Source organism: Pongo pygmaeus, chromosome 1 (genome assembly GCF_028885625.2).
Source record: "Pongo pygmaeus isolate AG05252 chromosome 1, NHGRI_mPonPyg2-v2.0_pri, whole genome shotgun sequence".
In the NCBI taxonomy this organism is placed as follows: Eukaryota; Metazoa; Chordata; class Mammalia; order Primates; family Hominidae; genus Pongo; species Pongo pygmaeus.
The window spans coordinates 214,980,675-214,997,406 of NC_072373.2; the positions used below are offsets into that span (position 1 = coordinate 214,980,675).

Here is a 16,732-nt window from a genome sequence, read left to right on the forward strand (position 1 = left end):
CGTGGACAAGGGAGGACAGGACATGGGACAGGGGAGTGTCCTAGAGAGAAAGAGGGTGCCGGCCATGCACCCATTGCCAGAGTCCGGCATTAGGGGAGGGTCCTCACCCTGAGAAATGCCCACTGTATGCCTGGCACTGTGCCAGGTACATTCCTTTCTTCCTCCTCAGCCTTCCCAGCAACCACCCCATTTTAAAGATGAGAAGACTGAGGCCCAGAGAGGTGAAGTCACTTGTCCAGGACCATGCAGTGGGCAGGGGGCACATCAGGAAGTGTGGGTGGAAGGCCTGGGCTCCATGCCACCAGCTGCGATGAGATACCCCTCCACCACCAGAGCTGGTCCTGGCTCTGTGCACACCTGGGGGCCAGGGGGCCCACCTTCATAACCAGGAAGAAGGCAAGGGTCCCAAAGATGGTGAACCGTGGGTGGTACCATTCCCACCACAGGTGCTGGGGGTCGAGCTCCTCGGGCCAGGGTGGGCTGGAGTTCTGGGTCATCAGCGCCCAGGAGTGGTTGTCGAACAGCGAGTCCAGATGCTGCTTCATGGACAGCTGTGGCAGGGCAGGTGGGAACTGGACATGAGGAGCCCCGAGCGGCAGACCCCAGCCGCCTCCGCACCTCCTGACCCCGCCTGGAATCCTCCTCCTCTGCCACTTCCCAGCGGGGGGCCTTGGGCAGGGCTCTGACCTCCCGAAGCTGTAGTATCATCCATAAAATAATGCTGAGGCATCTCCCTTATGGGGTATTGAGGGGATTAAGTGAGATACACGCAAAGAGGGCAACAAATAGGGCTTCCCCACTCCTGCCACCCCACTCAAGGCCCCTTACCCGAGAAGCTAGGAAGCGGCCAGCGCTGGGCGGGTAGGTGATGGAGGCAAGAACCAAGGTGGCCAGGGCGGAGTACACAGGTTTGCTGTGGGGGGTGGGTGGGCTCTAGGGCTGGCCCTCCCTTTCCCACATCCCGAGGAGAGGGAAGCAGGGCCTAGCAAGGCAAGGACTGCGGAGGAAGAGCAGGAACGGGGGATGTGGACTGGGCCAGCTCCAGGGGACAGAACCTGTGGGGTGAGCCCCACACTCCTGAGTATTTTTAGGGGTAGAGGCTGATAGGAGAATTGGGGCACAGGCAGGCTGGGAGGGAGGACAGAGTGAGGCCAGGCTAGGGCAGGGCTCATGCGCCTGGGGCAGGAGGGCTTAGCCAATGCCACGGGCACACATGGTTTAAAGGGAGAGAGGGACCAACAAGGGGTTAAAGGTCAGTGAGGGGGTTGGGGTTCACTGAGGAGGTATAGACTCCGGGAGATATGGGGGTGAAATGGGGAGGTTTGAGGCCAGTAAGGTAGTCGGGCAGTGACTGTGGGGACTTGTAGGGGCATTAGGGGCTCCACATATGGGGCATGGGCTAGGATGGGCTTTAGGGGCTCAGGTGGTGGGTAGAGCTTTCTACATAAGGTTGGGAGTACGGCCGGGGGGTGGGGTGGGAGCTCGCTGAGAGGTCCCTAGCCCTTAGCCCGGAGCCCACCTGGTGGCCAGCAGTTTGGAGCTGAACCGATTGTTCCTGATGAAGCCAAAGAAGATTCGCTGACAGAAGAGGTAAGCGCTGCTCAGGATGCCGCAGAGACCGCTGGGGAGCACACAGACATGAGTCCAGAGCCTGACCCCAGTACCAGGGGCCGCAGTCCAGGCCTGGGGGGAATGCCTTTTGGACTTTCAGGGGCCCAAGGCACTCACTCACCCCAGCACCACGAAAAAGAAGATCTCAGGCAGGTCGAAGGGAACGTCCACCCGGAAACTGGTCTTGTAGAGGGAGGTGATGGTCTCTGGGGAAGGAGGGCAGTGGGGAGCCGAGATGGCGCTCCCACCCCACCCAAACTCAAGTCCCAGACTAACAGCCCAGGGTGGAGGGGGTGCCAGGTCCTGACCGGACTCTGTGTCCTGGCATTCCAGACCCCCACAACCAGGCTCCTGCCTCCCTGCCCAGCCTCATCCCTTCTACCCTCAGCGCCCCTTGCCCTTCATGCTCAACACAGGTCAGCCCCTTCCATCCTCCCAGAAGGAGGTGGGAACAAGGAAGAGGAAAAAGAGGGAGAGAGAGGGAAAGGAAGAGCAAGGGGTGTACACAGGGGAGAAGGGAGGGCCCCCTTACCCCGGCCCCCAGGGAGGGCCAGGGTCAGGCAGCCCAGGGGGCTCACCCTGCTGGCTGTTGAAGACCGCCAGGAGCCGGAACATGAAGGCCCCGCAGGTGGCCGCAAAGAAGCCCCTCCAGTAATCCCAGACAGAGAAGTGGGAAGACATGACCTCGATGCTGAACAGGACACCTGGGGGCGACACTGATCTCAGGTGGGCCCCCACCCCCACCCACCTGTGGCTGTAGGGCCCCTTCCCCATGTCACCTCCTCCCTGACCCAACTGTCCTGCTTTCCTACAGCCCGGACAGGGACAGACAGGAGGGGAGGGCAGCGCATGCGCCCTGGGCGGGGAGGAGCCCGCTGCCCAGAGACCCGTCCAGCCTGGAATGCGGGTGTGCGCCCTCTCACTATCGGGTGGGAACGGTCGCGATCTCCATTTTATAGAGGAGGAAGCCGGTTTCAGAGAGGCCAACGGGCCAGGGTCACACGTGGATTTCAAACCCAAGTCTGTATAATGTTACCCTGAAGCCCCTCAGCACTGCCAATCACCTCACTCCCCACCCCCTCGGTGGGGGACGGTGGCTGTACCCAAGGCAAGGCTGAAGTAAGAACTAGAATGAGCCCCACCCCCTCCTCCAGGCTCTCAGCTGGGCCAAGGGAGCCCAGGGTGTCAGGGGAGGAGCTTGAGGGACCCAGGGGGCGGGGCATGAGGGGGGTCTCACCGCTGAAGGGAGCGCCAAAGACTGTGGCCACGCCCACTGCCGCCGCTGCCACCAGCATTTCGTTTTGCTTGCTCTTGTTCTAGTGGGATCCGAGTCCAGGGCTCAGCGTCAGCCCCTTCCCTCCCCACTCCCATTCCTCTAAGGAAGCCCCGAGTCCCTAACCTCAGGCTCCCCTATGGTCGTGGTGCGCACACGGCCCAGGTAGGCAGCGATCATCACAGACAGGTGCACGAAAGGGCCCTGCAGAGGGAAGGGTGGGCCCAGGGCCCAGGTGAGGGCAGCAGAGACAGTCTCACCCAGAGGCAGCACGGCTTCCCCACCACACCCCCTCCTCCATCTCCCCAACCCCCAGGGCTGTCCTCAGGTAGCTTTTGTCACACTGGGGAACTGGCCTGGCTCTTCCCCTAAGACTGAGCTCCCTGAAGGCAGGCACTGGCCTGAGTCTGCTCTGACCCAGCTTTGGTGGGGTGATGGGGGAGAGCTGGGGCAGGGTTGGGTGGGCGGGACGGCTGGGGTGCCCTCATGCCTGCCCATACCACTTTGCCCAGGAACAGGGTGCTGCCGGTGGCCAGGGTGCAGGAGAGGCCCACCACCTTGGCCCCAAAGTTCTTGATATCCAGGTAGTCCTCCAAGACCACACCCGACAAGATGGTCTTCACTTCCGGGATTCCAGAACCTTGGCAGGGGTGGGAAGGGCCAGGAGGGGGACAATCTCTAGATTAAAAATCTCAACACTCTACCTGCACGGTATTTTCACACTACGATCTCGCCAGATCAGCAGAACCCTCTGAAGTTAGGATTATTTTCCTTTGGGGACAAGGTCTTGCTCTGTTGGCCAGGCTGGAGTACAGTGGTAGGATCATAGCTCATGGCAGCCTCAGATGCCAGGGCTCAAGTTATCCTCCCGCATCAGCCTCCTGAATAGCTGGGACTACAGGCAGAAACCACTTCACCCGCCTTATTTTTCTAAAGAGATGGAGTCTGGCTATGTTGCCCGGGCTGCTCTAGAACTCCTGACCTCAAGCGATCCGTCCGCTTCTGCCTCCCAAAGTGCTGGGATTACAGGCATGAGCCAGTGTGCCCAGCTGGGTTAGGATTCCTTTTTTTGTTTGTTTGTTTGTTTGTCTGTTTGTTTCAGACAGGGGTCTCACTCTATCCCCCAGACTGGAGTACAGTGGTGCAAACACTGCTCAGTGCAGGATCGAATTCCCCGGTTCAAGCAATCCTCCCGCCTCAGCCTCCTGAGTAGCTCGGACCATGGGCACATGCAATCATGCCCAGCTGATTTTTTTCTATTTGTTGTAGACACAGGGTCTCCCTGTGTTGCCCAGGCTGGTCTCAAACTCTAGGCACGAGCGATCCTCCTGCCTCAGCCTCCTAAAGTGCTGGGATTACAGGCATGAGTCACCGCACCCAGCCTAGGGTAAGGTCCTTAAACTCATTTAGCAGATTTGGACTCTGAGCATCACAGGGGGAATGTGAGTTGTCCATGTTCCTCCCACCAGGCCTGGCAGAAGGCTGTGGCAGAATAGGGGAAGCCTGGATGAAATCTCAGGCCACCACTGAGTAAGCCTTGAGCTCCCCTCTGCTGGCCTGGAACAGGAGGCAGGGCTGAGCAGCCTGGGGGAGCTGTGCCTCCTCCACCGGCCCCTCCCTGGCACTGGCCACTGGAACAGGCTTCGCAGAAGAACCTCCCACCAAGCCTCCCATCAAGTCCCCAAGGAGCCCCTGGAAAGCAGGTAGGGCCAGCAGTGACCCAAAAGTCAAGATCTGGCCTTCTTGCTGTGTCCCTTCGGGCAAGCCACATGACTCTTCTCGGCCTTTGTCTGTGAAATGAGGCTGCTGCTTTCCGACTCCCCCCATCAGAAGCCCCCTGGGATCTGAGAAGGTTTTGGCCAGTGGGGACTGGCGTGGTGACCGTGGACTCACCTCCAGAGGAGGGCGTGATGCTCTGGGAGAAGCCCGAGGAGAAAGAGACGAGGGCCACAGGGTACACAGTCCAGGAGAGATACCGGAGCAGGTGGCTGTCCCCAATCTCCCCGTACAGCCACTGGTGCGCTGGGGACAGCCGGGTATCAGGGAGGCACCCACAGCCTCTGCAGCCCTCGGGGCCAGACGCTGTGGTGCCCACTTATTGACCAGGAAATGGAGTCACGAAGAGGGGAGGACCAGGCCACCCAGCGAGGGGCAGACCCCCAAGAAGAGGCAGGAGTACAACCCTGGGTCCATATCCCAGGTTTACCACTGCCTAGCTGAGTGACCTTGGGCAAGCCACTCAGCCTCTCTGAGCCTCAGTTTCCCCATCTGTCAGGTGGGCTAGTGATGGGCTCTTTCTCACAGGCTAATTGAAGACTAAAGACATTAAAGACTAAAGGGTCACTGAGAACTAAATGACACAGGTGTGAAGCACCAAACACTATAGTAGGTGCTGCTTCTGGCAGCTGAGGGTCTGCAGAGAAAGTGTCTTAGACCCTTCCTGCCCACACCACCTCTTCCAGGGAGGCCTCAGGGTGGAGGCAGGCTGCTGAGGGATGGGGTGGGGTGGGGAGGAAACTCCAAGCTTAATGTTATAGGGAAGTGCCCCCACTCTGCCCCAGGGCATGGAGGAGGGAAGGAGAAGGAACAAGGTGGCTGGAAGAAGAGGCAGAGAGCTCAGAGGAGGAAGGGCTCCTGGGAACATTCAGGCCTCTCTCCCTTGTGCAAATGAGATGACTGAGGCCCAGAGAGGGGCAGGAGCCTGCCCAGGATCACAGAGCAAGTCAGGAGTAAAGCCAGGACCAGATCCCCACCCAGAGCCCTCCCCCAACCTCCGCTGCACCTGGCGACATCCACCTGGCATCCCCAGAGCGAGCTCGGAATCCCATGGCCCAGAGCAGCACCTGCCATGGAGGGGTTACCTCGGACCACACTCTCAACAGCCAAGTCCATGGCATAGCTGACCAGGGCCATGAGCACCCCGACGGTCATCAGGAAGTACCAGTCCTCGCCCAGGCGGAACAGCTTCTGCTTCAGCCACCCCAGGCCACCTGGGGCAGGGCATGGGGTCACGGCACAGGGTGGGGCAGGAGGCACAGACAGTCCCATCCTTGGAGGCCTGCTGGGCTTCAGGCAGAGAGGCTAGGGCAGGGGGATGGAGCTTGGTGGTGGACTCTGGGGTAGTCCTGAGGGGGCCCTGCCTCACATAAGTGGCCGGGCAGGATTTGTGGCAGGCAACAGTGGTGACACAGTGGATGCCAGGAGTGCTGCCCCTACCAGAAAGCCTTTGACCTGCTGACCCTCCGCATCCCTGCCTGTACTGGGAGGTTCCTGGGGGACAGGGAGTGTGGAGGGGGCTGGCAGCTACAGCTTTCACCCGCATCCTCGCAGAGTCCGTAGCTTAGAGAGCACCAGGATCTAGCAGACTCCTGCGTGTCCCAGGACCTGTGGCGCCAGGTATCCTCTGGGTCCCCAGCAATGCCCCTGGCCTGCTGGCTGCCAGCCCAACCTGGGAGCTGCCGTCACTGGCTGTGGGCACCAGCCCCTAGGGCTGCACTTAGCCTCCTTCTGTGGTCCCTACTTGCTCTGCCCCGTAGCTGAGGGGACAGTCAGGTCTCAAAGTGAACAAGGCACATGGGGCTCCAAGGAAAGGTGCCAAGTGCAGGCTGCCCCAGCCCCTTGCTGTGGCCCCAAATGTCCCAGCAGCTAACCCCCATGTCCCCACATTGGCACAGGTAGGTGAGGGAGAGGCCTGGGTGAAGGATGGGCACGGTGACCATGTCTTGGGCTGTTTCTCCCGAAAGGCAGAGGGCAGATGCCCGGCCCATCTGACCCACAGACAGCTGGACAGACAGACCCCTTCCCTCCCTGTCACTCAGGAGACTTTGGGCAGTCATGTCCTGGACAAATGCCAGGAGGGTGGTTCCTGGGCAGAGAGGTGCGGTGGGAGCCGGGCAGGAATGATGTCCTGAGTGGTCCCACAGGGGGAAGGGAAGAGGACCTGGCTCTTACCTCGGATGCCTCGGCGGATGCGGGGACACGGGCCCCACAGCTCCTGCAGAGTCACAGGGTCCCCTGAGGAGCCCTCACGCAGCCCCACCAACTCCTCCATCAGGCCTCTGGGGAAGCGGATGGAGGGAGGGACCTGGGTGAGCTGCTGCACGTCCTCGCGCTGCCTCTAGGCCCTTCCAGTGCTCTCCCCACCCAAATGAAGAAGAAAGATTGTGCTTTCCTGTGTGTGTGTGTGTGTGTGTGTGTGTGTGTGAAGTTATCACACTAGGTCTATGTGTGCCCTCATCCCTGAGGTTCCGTCACTGAGGGTGTGTGCCTGTGTGTGTCATTTTGTGGGATGGGGGTGGGATTCTTAGGTGTCCCCCTGTGTCCAGCAGCAGACTGGGCACAGGCCAGAGCCCAAGCCCTGCTCAGAGCCCCTTCCCCTTCTGTGGCCGCCGCTCCCACCCTCCTGGGTCGCTTGGCGCTTCCACTGCTGGGAGCAGTCTCTGCCCAGGGCTGTGACTCTCACTGCAGAGTCCCATGGATGGCTCCGACTCTCCCTGCCAATCTCGGAGCACCCTCAACCCCAGCTCAGGCCGCAGAGGCAGGAAAACCCCAGGCCCAGAAGGAGATCCCACCAGGGCCAAAGTGAGGTGATGGCTCCTGCCCCTACACGCCCCCGGCCCTGCCTGCCTGGCCCTGGCAGGCCCCAGCTCCTTGCAGCGACCCCTCACCTGTCAGTCCTCCTGCTGCGGCTGAGCTGGCCCTCCTCTCACAGAGCCTCCAGCTCCCCTGCACCTGGACAGGTGTGTGTTCCAACAATCAACATCCTCCCCCCTTTCCAGCCTGGGCCCAGGGTTTATGGCGAACACTTAGAATGTCCTTGAAAACCGACCAGAACTGCCCAGGCCGGAGCAGAGCAGGGCTGCCAACAGGGAGGGGAACAGGAGCCTCCCCACCCACCACAGCTGCACAGAGGGTGGTGCCCAGCTATACTCAGGCTCCTGGGTGCTGCTGGACAGGGGCTGGGGAGGGGAGCTCACGCACACAGCAGGACAGCGAGGGGTCATCTGCCGGGGCTGAGGCTCAGGGCGCAGGGGTCTCAGAGCTGGACATGGAAGGTTTGGAAAAGCACAGAGGGAGAGGGGAGGAAGCTGGGCAGGGAAGGGGAAGGCAGGCCGGCAAAGGTGAGTGGGGCTAGCATGACCACAGCCTCCCTGTGTGCCAGGTAGAGAGTCAGCCTTCCCCCAGATTAATTACCCCGAGTGCCCACGGAAATCCCACGAGGCAGGCAGTGTGATCCCGTTGTAGAGAAATGGTGTCTCAGGGAGGTGGGGCTGCCTGTCGGAGATCACGGAGGCCGAGGCAGAGCCAGGATTCCCAGCCCAGGTTTGCCTGGCTCCAAAGCCCGCAGGCTGTGCCACACGGTCCCGTCCTGATGACCCATCTTGTCCAGGGCTGGCGAGGAGGCCGACACCTGGGGCAAGGCAGTGAATTGGGGTCAGGAACTTGGACTTGATCCTTGTGTCCAGACCCTCCAGGCTCAGGAAATGCCTCTCAAAGCACATGTCCAAGGGCCAGCGGCTCTGGCTGGGGACTTCTGGGTAATTCCACAGAGTCTGTCCCACCCCAACAGAAGATGGGAGCACAGGTGTGAGGGGACATGGCGAGGAACAAGCACGTGCCCTGTGCCTGCTACGTGTCAGGAGCTTCACATCTGCAACTCAAGTCCTCCTCCCCACACCCTGTGAATGGGGAGAGCCTCGCCATTTTGTAGATGGTCAGAGAGGTGAGTCTCTCATCCAAGGTCACACAGCAGAGGCTGAACCCAGCCCTCCACTGTGCAGCTCTTCTCCTGTCCGAAGCTCCTCCAGCTTCTGAGGCTGAACCTGGGCAATAGTTTGGGCACAGAACAGAAGAGCTGTGTCTGATGCCACTTTGGGGCAAGAGGTTGGGGGCAATTGCCTCCAGTCCCACCCAGACAAAGCCACTCTCTGAAGCTTATGATGGCCCTTGAATGATTGTTAAAATCTGGGACCCTGGGCCACCCTTTGCCCCTAGATGCCAGGCAAGTCAAATCAAAATTGAAGGTGTGTGTCGTGGGAGGTGGGATGGGGGTTGCCGCTCTGCATGAACCTGAGCCCACTTTCAGCTTGGCCACCCTGACCTGTTGACTCTGCACAGCACCGGAACTGGCTGCCCTGTCAACATCCCGATACCCAGTGTCTGGTCTGGGGCAGCTGCTGGCTACTGTCCCACAGCCGGCACTGCAGGTCCACATCCGCCCTCACCCCCCAGCCCTGTGAGCACCAGGAGGCTGAGAAGAGGGCAGCCAGGGGGCGCAGGACCCAATGCAGGTCCCTCCCAAACCCACTGCCTCCACATCAGCCCTAATTTCTTCCCTTCCACATTAGTCGCCTGGCAGCAGTAGGGGGCGCTCAGTAGAGAGACAGCAGGGGAGAACCCAGTGCGGCTCTGTGACCCTAACACCATCACCATCCGGAGCCTCTGTTTCCTCCTCTGTCAAATGGGCTGAGCCTGAGACCTGGGTCTCTGTCTCATGACAGTGGAGGTCTGGCGCCCAGGACCTGCACAGTCCCCTCGCCTCAGAGGAGCTGAGGACAGGGGACGGGGGACGGGGGACAGGGCACGCTGAAAGAGACAGGGTGGGTATGGGTGGGAGCGGGGTGGTGCAGAGAACCCACATTCAGAGGTCACTGAGTCCCCACACTACTTTGCAGCCTGGCAGGTGACATGAAGCAGGGTCTCCTGCCCTGCTTTTATTCCAACGGTTACACCCCCACTGCCAGGTGCCTAGGAGGGGAGGGAGGCTCTGGTTATTCCTGGCTTCCCAGAGGAACTGTGGGGACAGCTGGGGAGCTAGCAGACCCCCCATCTCCCAAGACACAAGCCTTACCAGCTCACCCCCACAGCCCCTTCCCATGCCTTACCTGGTCCCACTGTCTTCAGCGAGAGGGGAAGGGAGTTTGAAGAGTGAGGAGTGCTGGGGGCTCCTTAGGAACGCCAGGCTCCCAGAGTCTGAGGGTGGCTCCAGAAACCCCAAAGGTTCTAGGCAGTCTCTGGCTGGGACCAGCTCCAGGTGGAGGGGATCTGAGTGTTTCCTCAGTGACCACGTCCCTTCCCCTTCACTTGGCCACCCCATGCCAGGTGACCTGGGGTCCCAGCCTAGGTGTACTGGCCTGTGAGCTGAGGACCCACCAAGCACAGGACAGAGGCCAGGGAGGAAGAGACGCCTGCTAAGGTCATCCCGAGAGGCTGGGGCCGACACAGCCTTCTGCACATCCAATGAGAAGGGAGCAGAGGAGCGCTGGAGGGAAACATGGTCATGACAAGGTTCTGAAAAGATAGGAGATGCGGAGCCGGGCACAGTGGCTCATGCCTGTAATCCCAGCACTTTGGGAGGCCGAGGCCAGCAGATCACCTGAGGCCAGGAGCTCAAGATCAGCCTGGCCAACTTGACGAAAGCCCTGTCTTTACCATAAATACAAAAATTAGCTGGGCAGCATGGCGCACACCTGTAATCCCAGCTACTTGGGAGACTGAGGCAGGAGAATCGCTTGAACCTGGGAGGCAGAGGTTGCAGTGAGCTGAGATCATGCCATTGCACTCCAGCCTGGGTGTGATTCTGTCTCAAAAAGAGAACAAAACAAAAAGATCAAAAAAAAAAAGAAGATGCTTGGGCTGCTGGGGTGCTGACAGCCCGACCTAGTGGTAAGGGGACAGAGGGGAGAGATTGCAGGACAAAGTCCCGAGCCCAAGAGACGTGGCAGCACGTGCGATGCTGGCGGGATGCTTCCGGGCTGATGGAGCAGAGAGGGCACGGTGATGCCGCAGCAGAGAGAGCAAGGCCTCCGGGGGGAGGGCAGGAGTGGGAGCCGGTCCGGGATGGATGGGCAAGAAGGTCTTGGGTGCAGCAGGAACAGCTGTTCCTTTGTTGGAGAAGGAGGTGATGTGAGCAAAGGCGCAGGCAGGGTGGTGATTAGGGGTGCAAAGAATTAAAAAAAGAAAAAAAAGAATTCTCAGTCTAGATAGATTTGGAAGATGTCACTCAGGGTCACTAGAAGCCCCAATTTCTGGTGCATAATTTCCACCCTTGCTTCAGGGTCTGTGGCATGAACCCACTGGATGATATAATTACCTTCTCCCCAGCGGCACTCACCTCCTGCTAAGCACTGCACTCAGCTCTTCTCAGCCTCCATTATGTTATTTAGGCCTCACCACAAATCGTGAGGTGAATGACATTGTCGCCATTTTGCAGAGGAAGAGACGTGTTCGGAGCTTTTAGGAAGAGTCTAGGGATACCAGCTGGGAAATGGCAAAGTCAGAGCCCACACCCAAGCCTGCTCTATAAGCGGCACCCACTGCCTCTCCTCCCAGCACCACTGTTGCCCCCTCCTTCTTACTCTGCATGCCGGGGGACACCAGAGCATGACCCATGAGAGGACAGACCCTGACCTCACAGAGCACCAGAAGAAGGCTGACCCCCACCCCCACCCAGGGCCCCAGGACTCGGGCCATCTGCCGGCACAGCGTGCCAGGCCCTGCCTGATCCTCTCTCACCTCTTGTTTTAGGACAAACAGATGGATTTCTGTTGGGATCCTTGGCAGGTCAGTACACTTGTGTGTCCCCCAGTCTAGTCGGCCCCAGCTGACACCACCGCCCCTCTCTCCCCTGTGCCCAGCTCAGGAACACAGTCCCACCAGCCCTAAGACAAGAATCTCATGAAACAGTGGGTGGGGGTTGTCCCGTGGGAGTTGGTAGGATCTCCCTGGCTTTAGCTGCCCTGTCCCTGCCCACTGGCCAGAGGACCTGGTGAGCTGGGAGACAGGGATGGGTGGTGGTACTGGAGGGATGTCGGCCGGCAGCCTGGCCCACCCTGCTCACTCCTCCTGCCCCTTCCTCCAGAGGTGCTTCCAGACCACCAACGGCTACCTGTCCGACTCCAGGTCCCGCCCCGGCAACTACAACGTGGCAGCCCTGGCCACCTCGTCCCTTGTGGGTAGGTTCTGGATGCAGCTCTCCTGCTGATGGAGAATGCACGGTCCCACCCTAGACCCTGGCTGTGGGAAGGGCACGGCTGAGTTGCAGGTGGGAGGATGGCAGCCCTGTTGGATTCTCCGTGTTCTAAATGCCAGAGTCCATGCTGGGTTATGCGGGTCATGGGGGGACCAGCGGCTCAGGGTTCTGCTTCCACGGGTTGAACTGCTGGGTTCTCAAGAAGCTCTGAGGGGATGGGGCAGAGTTTTTCAGATATCTGTCTGGTGTGGCCTCCCTGCCTGTCTGCCAGTCACATCACCTTAGTTCAGGTTCCCTGGAAGCAGAGCCTGACATGGGCGTGACTGTGCAGGTGATTCCCTGGGGACTGGCCCTCAAGAGAAGCCAGCAGGCAGCGGGTGAGGCAGAGGGGCCTGGGGAAGGGGCTCTGCAGGAGTCTAGCTTCACCAAGCTGGTCCCACCACAGCTTGGGAGCTTGGGAGCCCCAGAATTGATGGTACGCTATGGTGACAGGCTGGACTTTTTAAATTTTATTTTATTTTATTTGTTTATTTATTTCTGAGAGACAGAGTGACACTCTGTCACCCAGGCTGGAGTACAGTGGCATGATCTCGCCTCATTGCAACCTCCGCCTCCTGGGATCAAGCAATTCTCCTGCCTCAGCTGCCCAAGTAGCTGGGATTTCAGGTGTGTACCACTACACCCAGCTAATTTTTGTATTCTTAGTAGAGACAGGGTTTCGCCACGTTGACCAGACTGGTCTTGAACTCCTGACCTCAGGTGATCTGCCCGCCTCAGGCTCCCAAAGGGCTGGGATTATAGGCGCGAGTCACAGTGCCCAGCCAGGGGCTGGACTTTATACTCCCCCATTGCTGACTCACTGGCTGCCCCAGGGGAGGAATTTGCAGCCTCCTGGGCATCTCTGGGTGAGGCAGCTCCCATTGGCTCAGGGCGGTTCTGCAGATACGGATGTAGGTGTGAGCTCATAGCAAGCAGCACCTGAAGCAGATGGGGATGGGCTCATAGCACAGTACAGGAGGTGTCGGTGATCACCACGGCATCACGTGGCCCCCACAGCATCAGGTGGCTCCAGCACGGCCTTCACCTGTCTGTGCACACCCAGCTCTGCGCCATGCCCTGCAGGCTCCACTTCACTACAGCCCACCCAGCTCCCCCAGCACCCCTGGGGCCCTCCCTCCCCACATTGGCCTGTGCCTTTCTTCCACCCGCAGCACCTTCCTCCACTGCACCTACCTTTCAAGGGCCACTTGAACACCCACCTCCTCCAAAACACCTTCTTAGATACCTAACACCCCCCACTTTAGTGGTTGGGAGCGAGATTCTCCCCTTTCTTCCACACACCCATCTTTCCCATTTTCCCAGCTCTCTAATTTCCTTTGTGGATACCTCGTCTTTCTTCTCATTCTGTCACCCAGGCTGGAGTGCAGTGGTGTGATCTCGGCTCACTGCAACCTTAGCCTCCCGGGTTCAAGCGATTCTCCTGCCTTAGCCTCCCAAGCAGCTGGATTACAGGCACATGCCACCATGCCCAGCTAGTGTGTGTGTGTGTGTGTGTGTTTAATACAGACAGGATGACAGGATTTCACCATGTTGGCCAGGCTGCTCTCAAACTCCTGACCTCAAGTGAGCTTCCCGCCTTGACCTCCCAAAGTGCTGGGATTACAGGCGTGAGCCACCGCACCCAGCCTCGTCTTTCTTAAATATCGCCATTCCTCATATCACGGCTTCGGAGACCGGGGTGACTCCCAGATCTGTGTTGTCAGACTTGGTTAATGACAATCCTGAACCGTTGCTGACAGCCCCTCTCCGACTTCCACATCCAACTCCTCTCCTCCCAAAGCCCCCGACCCCTCCCCTCTGTCTGCCCAGCCCTTGCCTTGTCTGTTGCTGGGTCCCTGCAGTAGCCCCTAATCCTCCATCTGGGGCGCTCTTCCTAAACAGCTGTGCTAACTGGTCACTCTCTTGCTCATTACCCTGCAGGGGCTCCCCACTGCACAAGGAGAACATCTGAGCCCTCCATCTGGTTCTCTCCAACCCTGTTCTGGCCCTGATCAGCTCCCAGCTTCTCCTGCCTCCCCGTCCTAGTGTGGACCCCAAGTCTCACCCCAGCTAGTCCTGGACTCACGCCAGACTCTTCCATGCCTTCATCCTCTTCTCATCTTTGAAATGAAAGCTCCAGTCTTGCCTCTATCTGTCCAAACCCAATGCACCTTCAAATTCCAATCCCAGGTCCCCTCTTCCAGGAAGCCTTCCCTGCCTGCTCCACCCACCCAGGTCTCACCTCAAGCAGAGCTGGCAGGCCACAGAGATGTTCTCTCAGAATGTGTTTAATGCATCATGGAGAAAGCTGGGGGCTCATGAGTGGTCCTTGGGTGGATCTCCTTGGATGGAAGGGTCTGAACTTGGTCAGAAAGGGAGTGAGGGGTGTGGGCGATCTGGGGAAGAAGGACCCAGAGGGCAGGAACATGGACTGGGAGTAGGATGCTGGGAGGAAATGCGAAGGCCAGTGGGTGGAGGCATGAGGGGAGGGGGCCACAGAGCTCAGAGGGCTCAGGGCAGGAGTGAGCAGGAGGCTTTGGAGGGCGTGAGGAGTTAGATGGGTACAGGCCCCTGGGGAGGTGTGGGGCACTGATGGAGACCATGGCGCACTGAGGGAATGTGGGGTACAGGCCACTGGGTGGGCCTGAGGCATGGGGGCCAGGCCCTGCGCTGAGCCTTGTGTCAGGACAGTCACCCAGATGCCCTCCATGCCCCAGGGGTGGTGCAGAGCATCAAGGACCACATCACAAAGCCCACGGCCATGGCCCGAGGCCGCGTGGCCCACCTCATTGAACGGAAGGGCTGGAGTGCCCAGCGGGCAGGCTGGGAGCTGTCCCCAGCTGAGGACGAGCATTACTGCTGCCTCCCGGATGAGCTGCGTGAGGCCCGCTTTGCTGCAGGTCAGCAAGGAGGGGGACTGGCCAGGGCTCTGTGGGGGTGAAGCTGGGTCCTTGGGGGGCCCAGGTCACTGCATGGGCATTGTCTGGGCAGGAAAAATAATGGCATAGGGTGGGTGGGTATTAAGTGAGCACTCTTGACCACTGGGGTGTGGATGGGCAGCCCAGAGAGGCGGCCACCCTCCAGCCTGTCCTGGAGCAGCTCCATCAGGCACTGAGGCCGTCCCCACCCATGTCCCCCTGAGCTGGATCTCGCTGTCCCCCCAGGGGTCGCCAAGCAGTTTGCCATCACAAAGGCCACACTGAGCGCTTGGTCCTTGCTGGACGACGAGGAGCTGCACCCCGAGAACAGCCCCCAGGGCATCGTCCAGCTCCAAGGTACAGCCCAGGGGGTCCGGGGGCGGGTGGGGGGTGATGGGCAGAGCAGAGCTGATGCTGGATGCCCGCCCATCACCAAATGCAGTGTGACCTCGGGGGAGCCCCTTCCTTTTCTCAGCCTAAGTTTCTTCATCTGCAAAATGGGGCAGTGATCCTTGCCTTGCCCATTGCCCGGCAGTGCCAGGAGCAGGAAAGAGAGAGTGAGCACAGTGGGGGCGGGAATCGAGCGCTTACCACACCGAGGGCTGTGCACGAGGCACCTCACGGAATCCTCACAGCAGCCCTAGAGAGTGGGTCCTGTTGTCCCCTTTTTACAAATAAGGAAACAGAGGCACTCAGGTTCAGAAACTTACTCCAAATGACAGCTAGAAGCGTCAGAGCCGGATCTGAAACTTAGCACCAGGCACAAGCAACCACCTTTCTAGAAGCCCAGGTTACTATTGAGGGCTTCAAGGAGCCTTGGTCCTGGGGGAAGCCTGCACTTAGTCCTCCCTGACAGATGGAGAGGGATGGGGAGGCGACAGAGGCCCAGGGGAGCAATGGTTGTCCCAGTTCTCCGAGAGCACAGGCTGGCTCCAAGCCCACTCTTAACTCCTCTGTTTACTGCCTCGAGGAGGAACCTGGGGCTCAGAGTTTTGGTGACTTGACCAAGGTCACAAGCCTCGGCAGTCACACAGCTGGATTTGGAGGCAGGTCTTCTGTGCCTTGCCCGTTCTCACACCCCCAGAGAGGGCGAGGAGCCAGATCCGGGACGCCATTCCCCCGTTTCCCCGTTGCTTTTCCAGATCTGGAGAGCATCTACCTTCAGGACAGCCTTCCCAGCGGCCCCTCGCAGGATGACAGCCTTCAGGCCTTCTCCTCGCCCAGCCCCTCCCCTGACAGCTATCCCTCACCTGAGGAGCCCCCCAGCACCACTGGCATTATGCAGCCCCCCAGCCCAGAGCTGCAGCATCCGTAGCGGCTGCCCGGGGCCCAAGGATCCGAGGGTGGGACCCACCTGCCGGGCTCCCTCCCCTCCATGGACAGCACTCATGGTGGCCTCTCTGTGCCTCGGTGGACCTGCCCCAGCAGTGGGAGCCATAACCCCCTCCCCCTTCATTACTTCACTCAGGTGGGCACCTTCCCCTGCAGGGTGTCTGCCCTCAGGGAACTCAAGGACTCTCAGAGACACCAGGGCAGCCTGGCCTAGAGGAGCAACAGTCAGGCCCCCAGGAGGACAGCCATGGACAGAACTGAGACCCACTCAGAGTGGGGTCTGGGAACCCTGCCTGTACCTGGGGTTCAGTCCCTCCCCACTCCCTCCATGTGTCTGCCCCCCAGCAAAGGTGGGGTGACCACTGCTGGTAGCTAAGCACCTGCTCCCCAGCTCTCCTCACCCAGGACATCTGTGTCTCTGGAGTGTCTGTCTGTCTGTCCCTCCTTCTCTGAACCTGCTTCCTCGGTGTCCCCTGCTTCTCGCCCCCTGGGAGCCCACTCCCCCTCCTTGCAGCTCCCTCCCATCTCACTCAAGGTTCTCTGAGGACATTAAAGTGGTGGATTCACCCTGGATGATCTTGGCCTAGT

The 16,732-nt window shown here is 59.7% G+C and overlaps 2 protein-coding genes across 5 annotated transcripts in view; one reads left to right on the forward strand and one right to left on the reverse strand.

Moving 5' to 3' along the window:
- The window catches only part of CLCNKB (chloride voltage-gated channel Kb), a 43,802-nt gene that overhangs the window by 5,897 nt on the left and 21,173 nt on the right, over positions 1 to 16,732 (reverse strand). For 2 of the 4 annotated variants that reach the window (XM_054436711.2, XM_054436728.2), the window contains exons 1-12: positions 7,552 to 7,639; positions 6,836 to 6,942; positions 5,746 to 5,874; positions 4,778 to 4,906; positions 3,385 to 3,524; positions 3,011 to 3,088; positions 2,849 to 2,927; positions 2,190 to 2,315; positions 1,733 to 1,817; positions 1,520 to 1,621; positions 829 to 913; positions 378 to 551 (exon numbers count right to left, since the gene is read on the reverse strand). In XM_054436711.2, the coding sequence (XP_054292686.1) occupies positions 378 to 551; positions 829 to 913; positions 1,520 to 1,621; positions 1,733 to 1,817; positions 2,190 to 2,315; positions 2,849 to 2,927; positions 3,011 to 3,088; positions 3,385 to 3,524; positions 4,778 to 4,906; positions 5,746 to 5,874; positions 6,836 to 6,935 (1,227 nt within the window). In that variant the 5' untranslated portion in view covers positions 6,936 to 6,942; positions 7,552 to 7,639. Of the gene's footprint in view, positions 1 to 377; positions 552 to 828; positions 914 to 1,519; positions 1,622 to 1,732; positions 1,818 to 2,189; positions 2,316 to 2,848; positions 2,928 to 3,010; positions 3,089 to 3,384; positions 3,525 to 4,777; positions 4,907 to 5,745; positions 5,875 to 6,835; positions 6,943 to 7,551; positions 7,640 to 8,077; positions 8,295 to 16,732 lie in introns of those variants that run through there. The other 2 variants (XM_054436695.2, XM_054436720.2) reach the window with 2 other exon arrangements.
- On the forward strand, positions 7,825 to 16,710 carry LOC129006739 (protein FAM131C-like). Its single transcript, XM_054436754.1, has 6 exons — positions 7,825 to 7,938; positions 11,411 to 11,446; positions 11,745 to 11,838; positions 14,612 to 14,794; positions 15,059 to 15,169; positions 15,955 to 16,710. Exons 2-6 carry the CDS (start codon positions 11,420 to 11,422, stop codon positions 16,125 to 16,127), a joined length of 588 nt encoding a protein of 195 aa, XP_054292729.1. The 5' UTR covers positions 7,825 to 7,938; positions 11,411 to 11,419; the 3' UTR covers positions 16,128 to 16,710.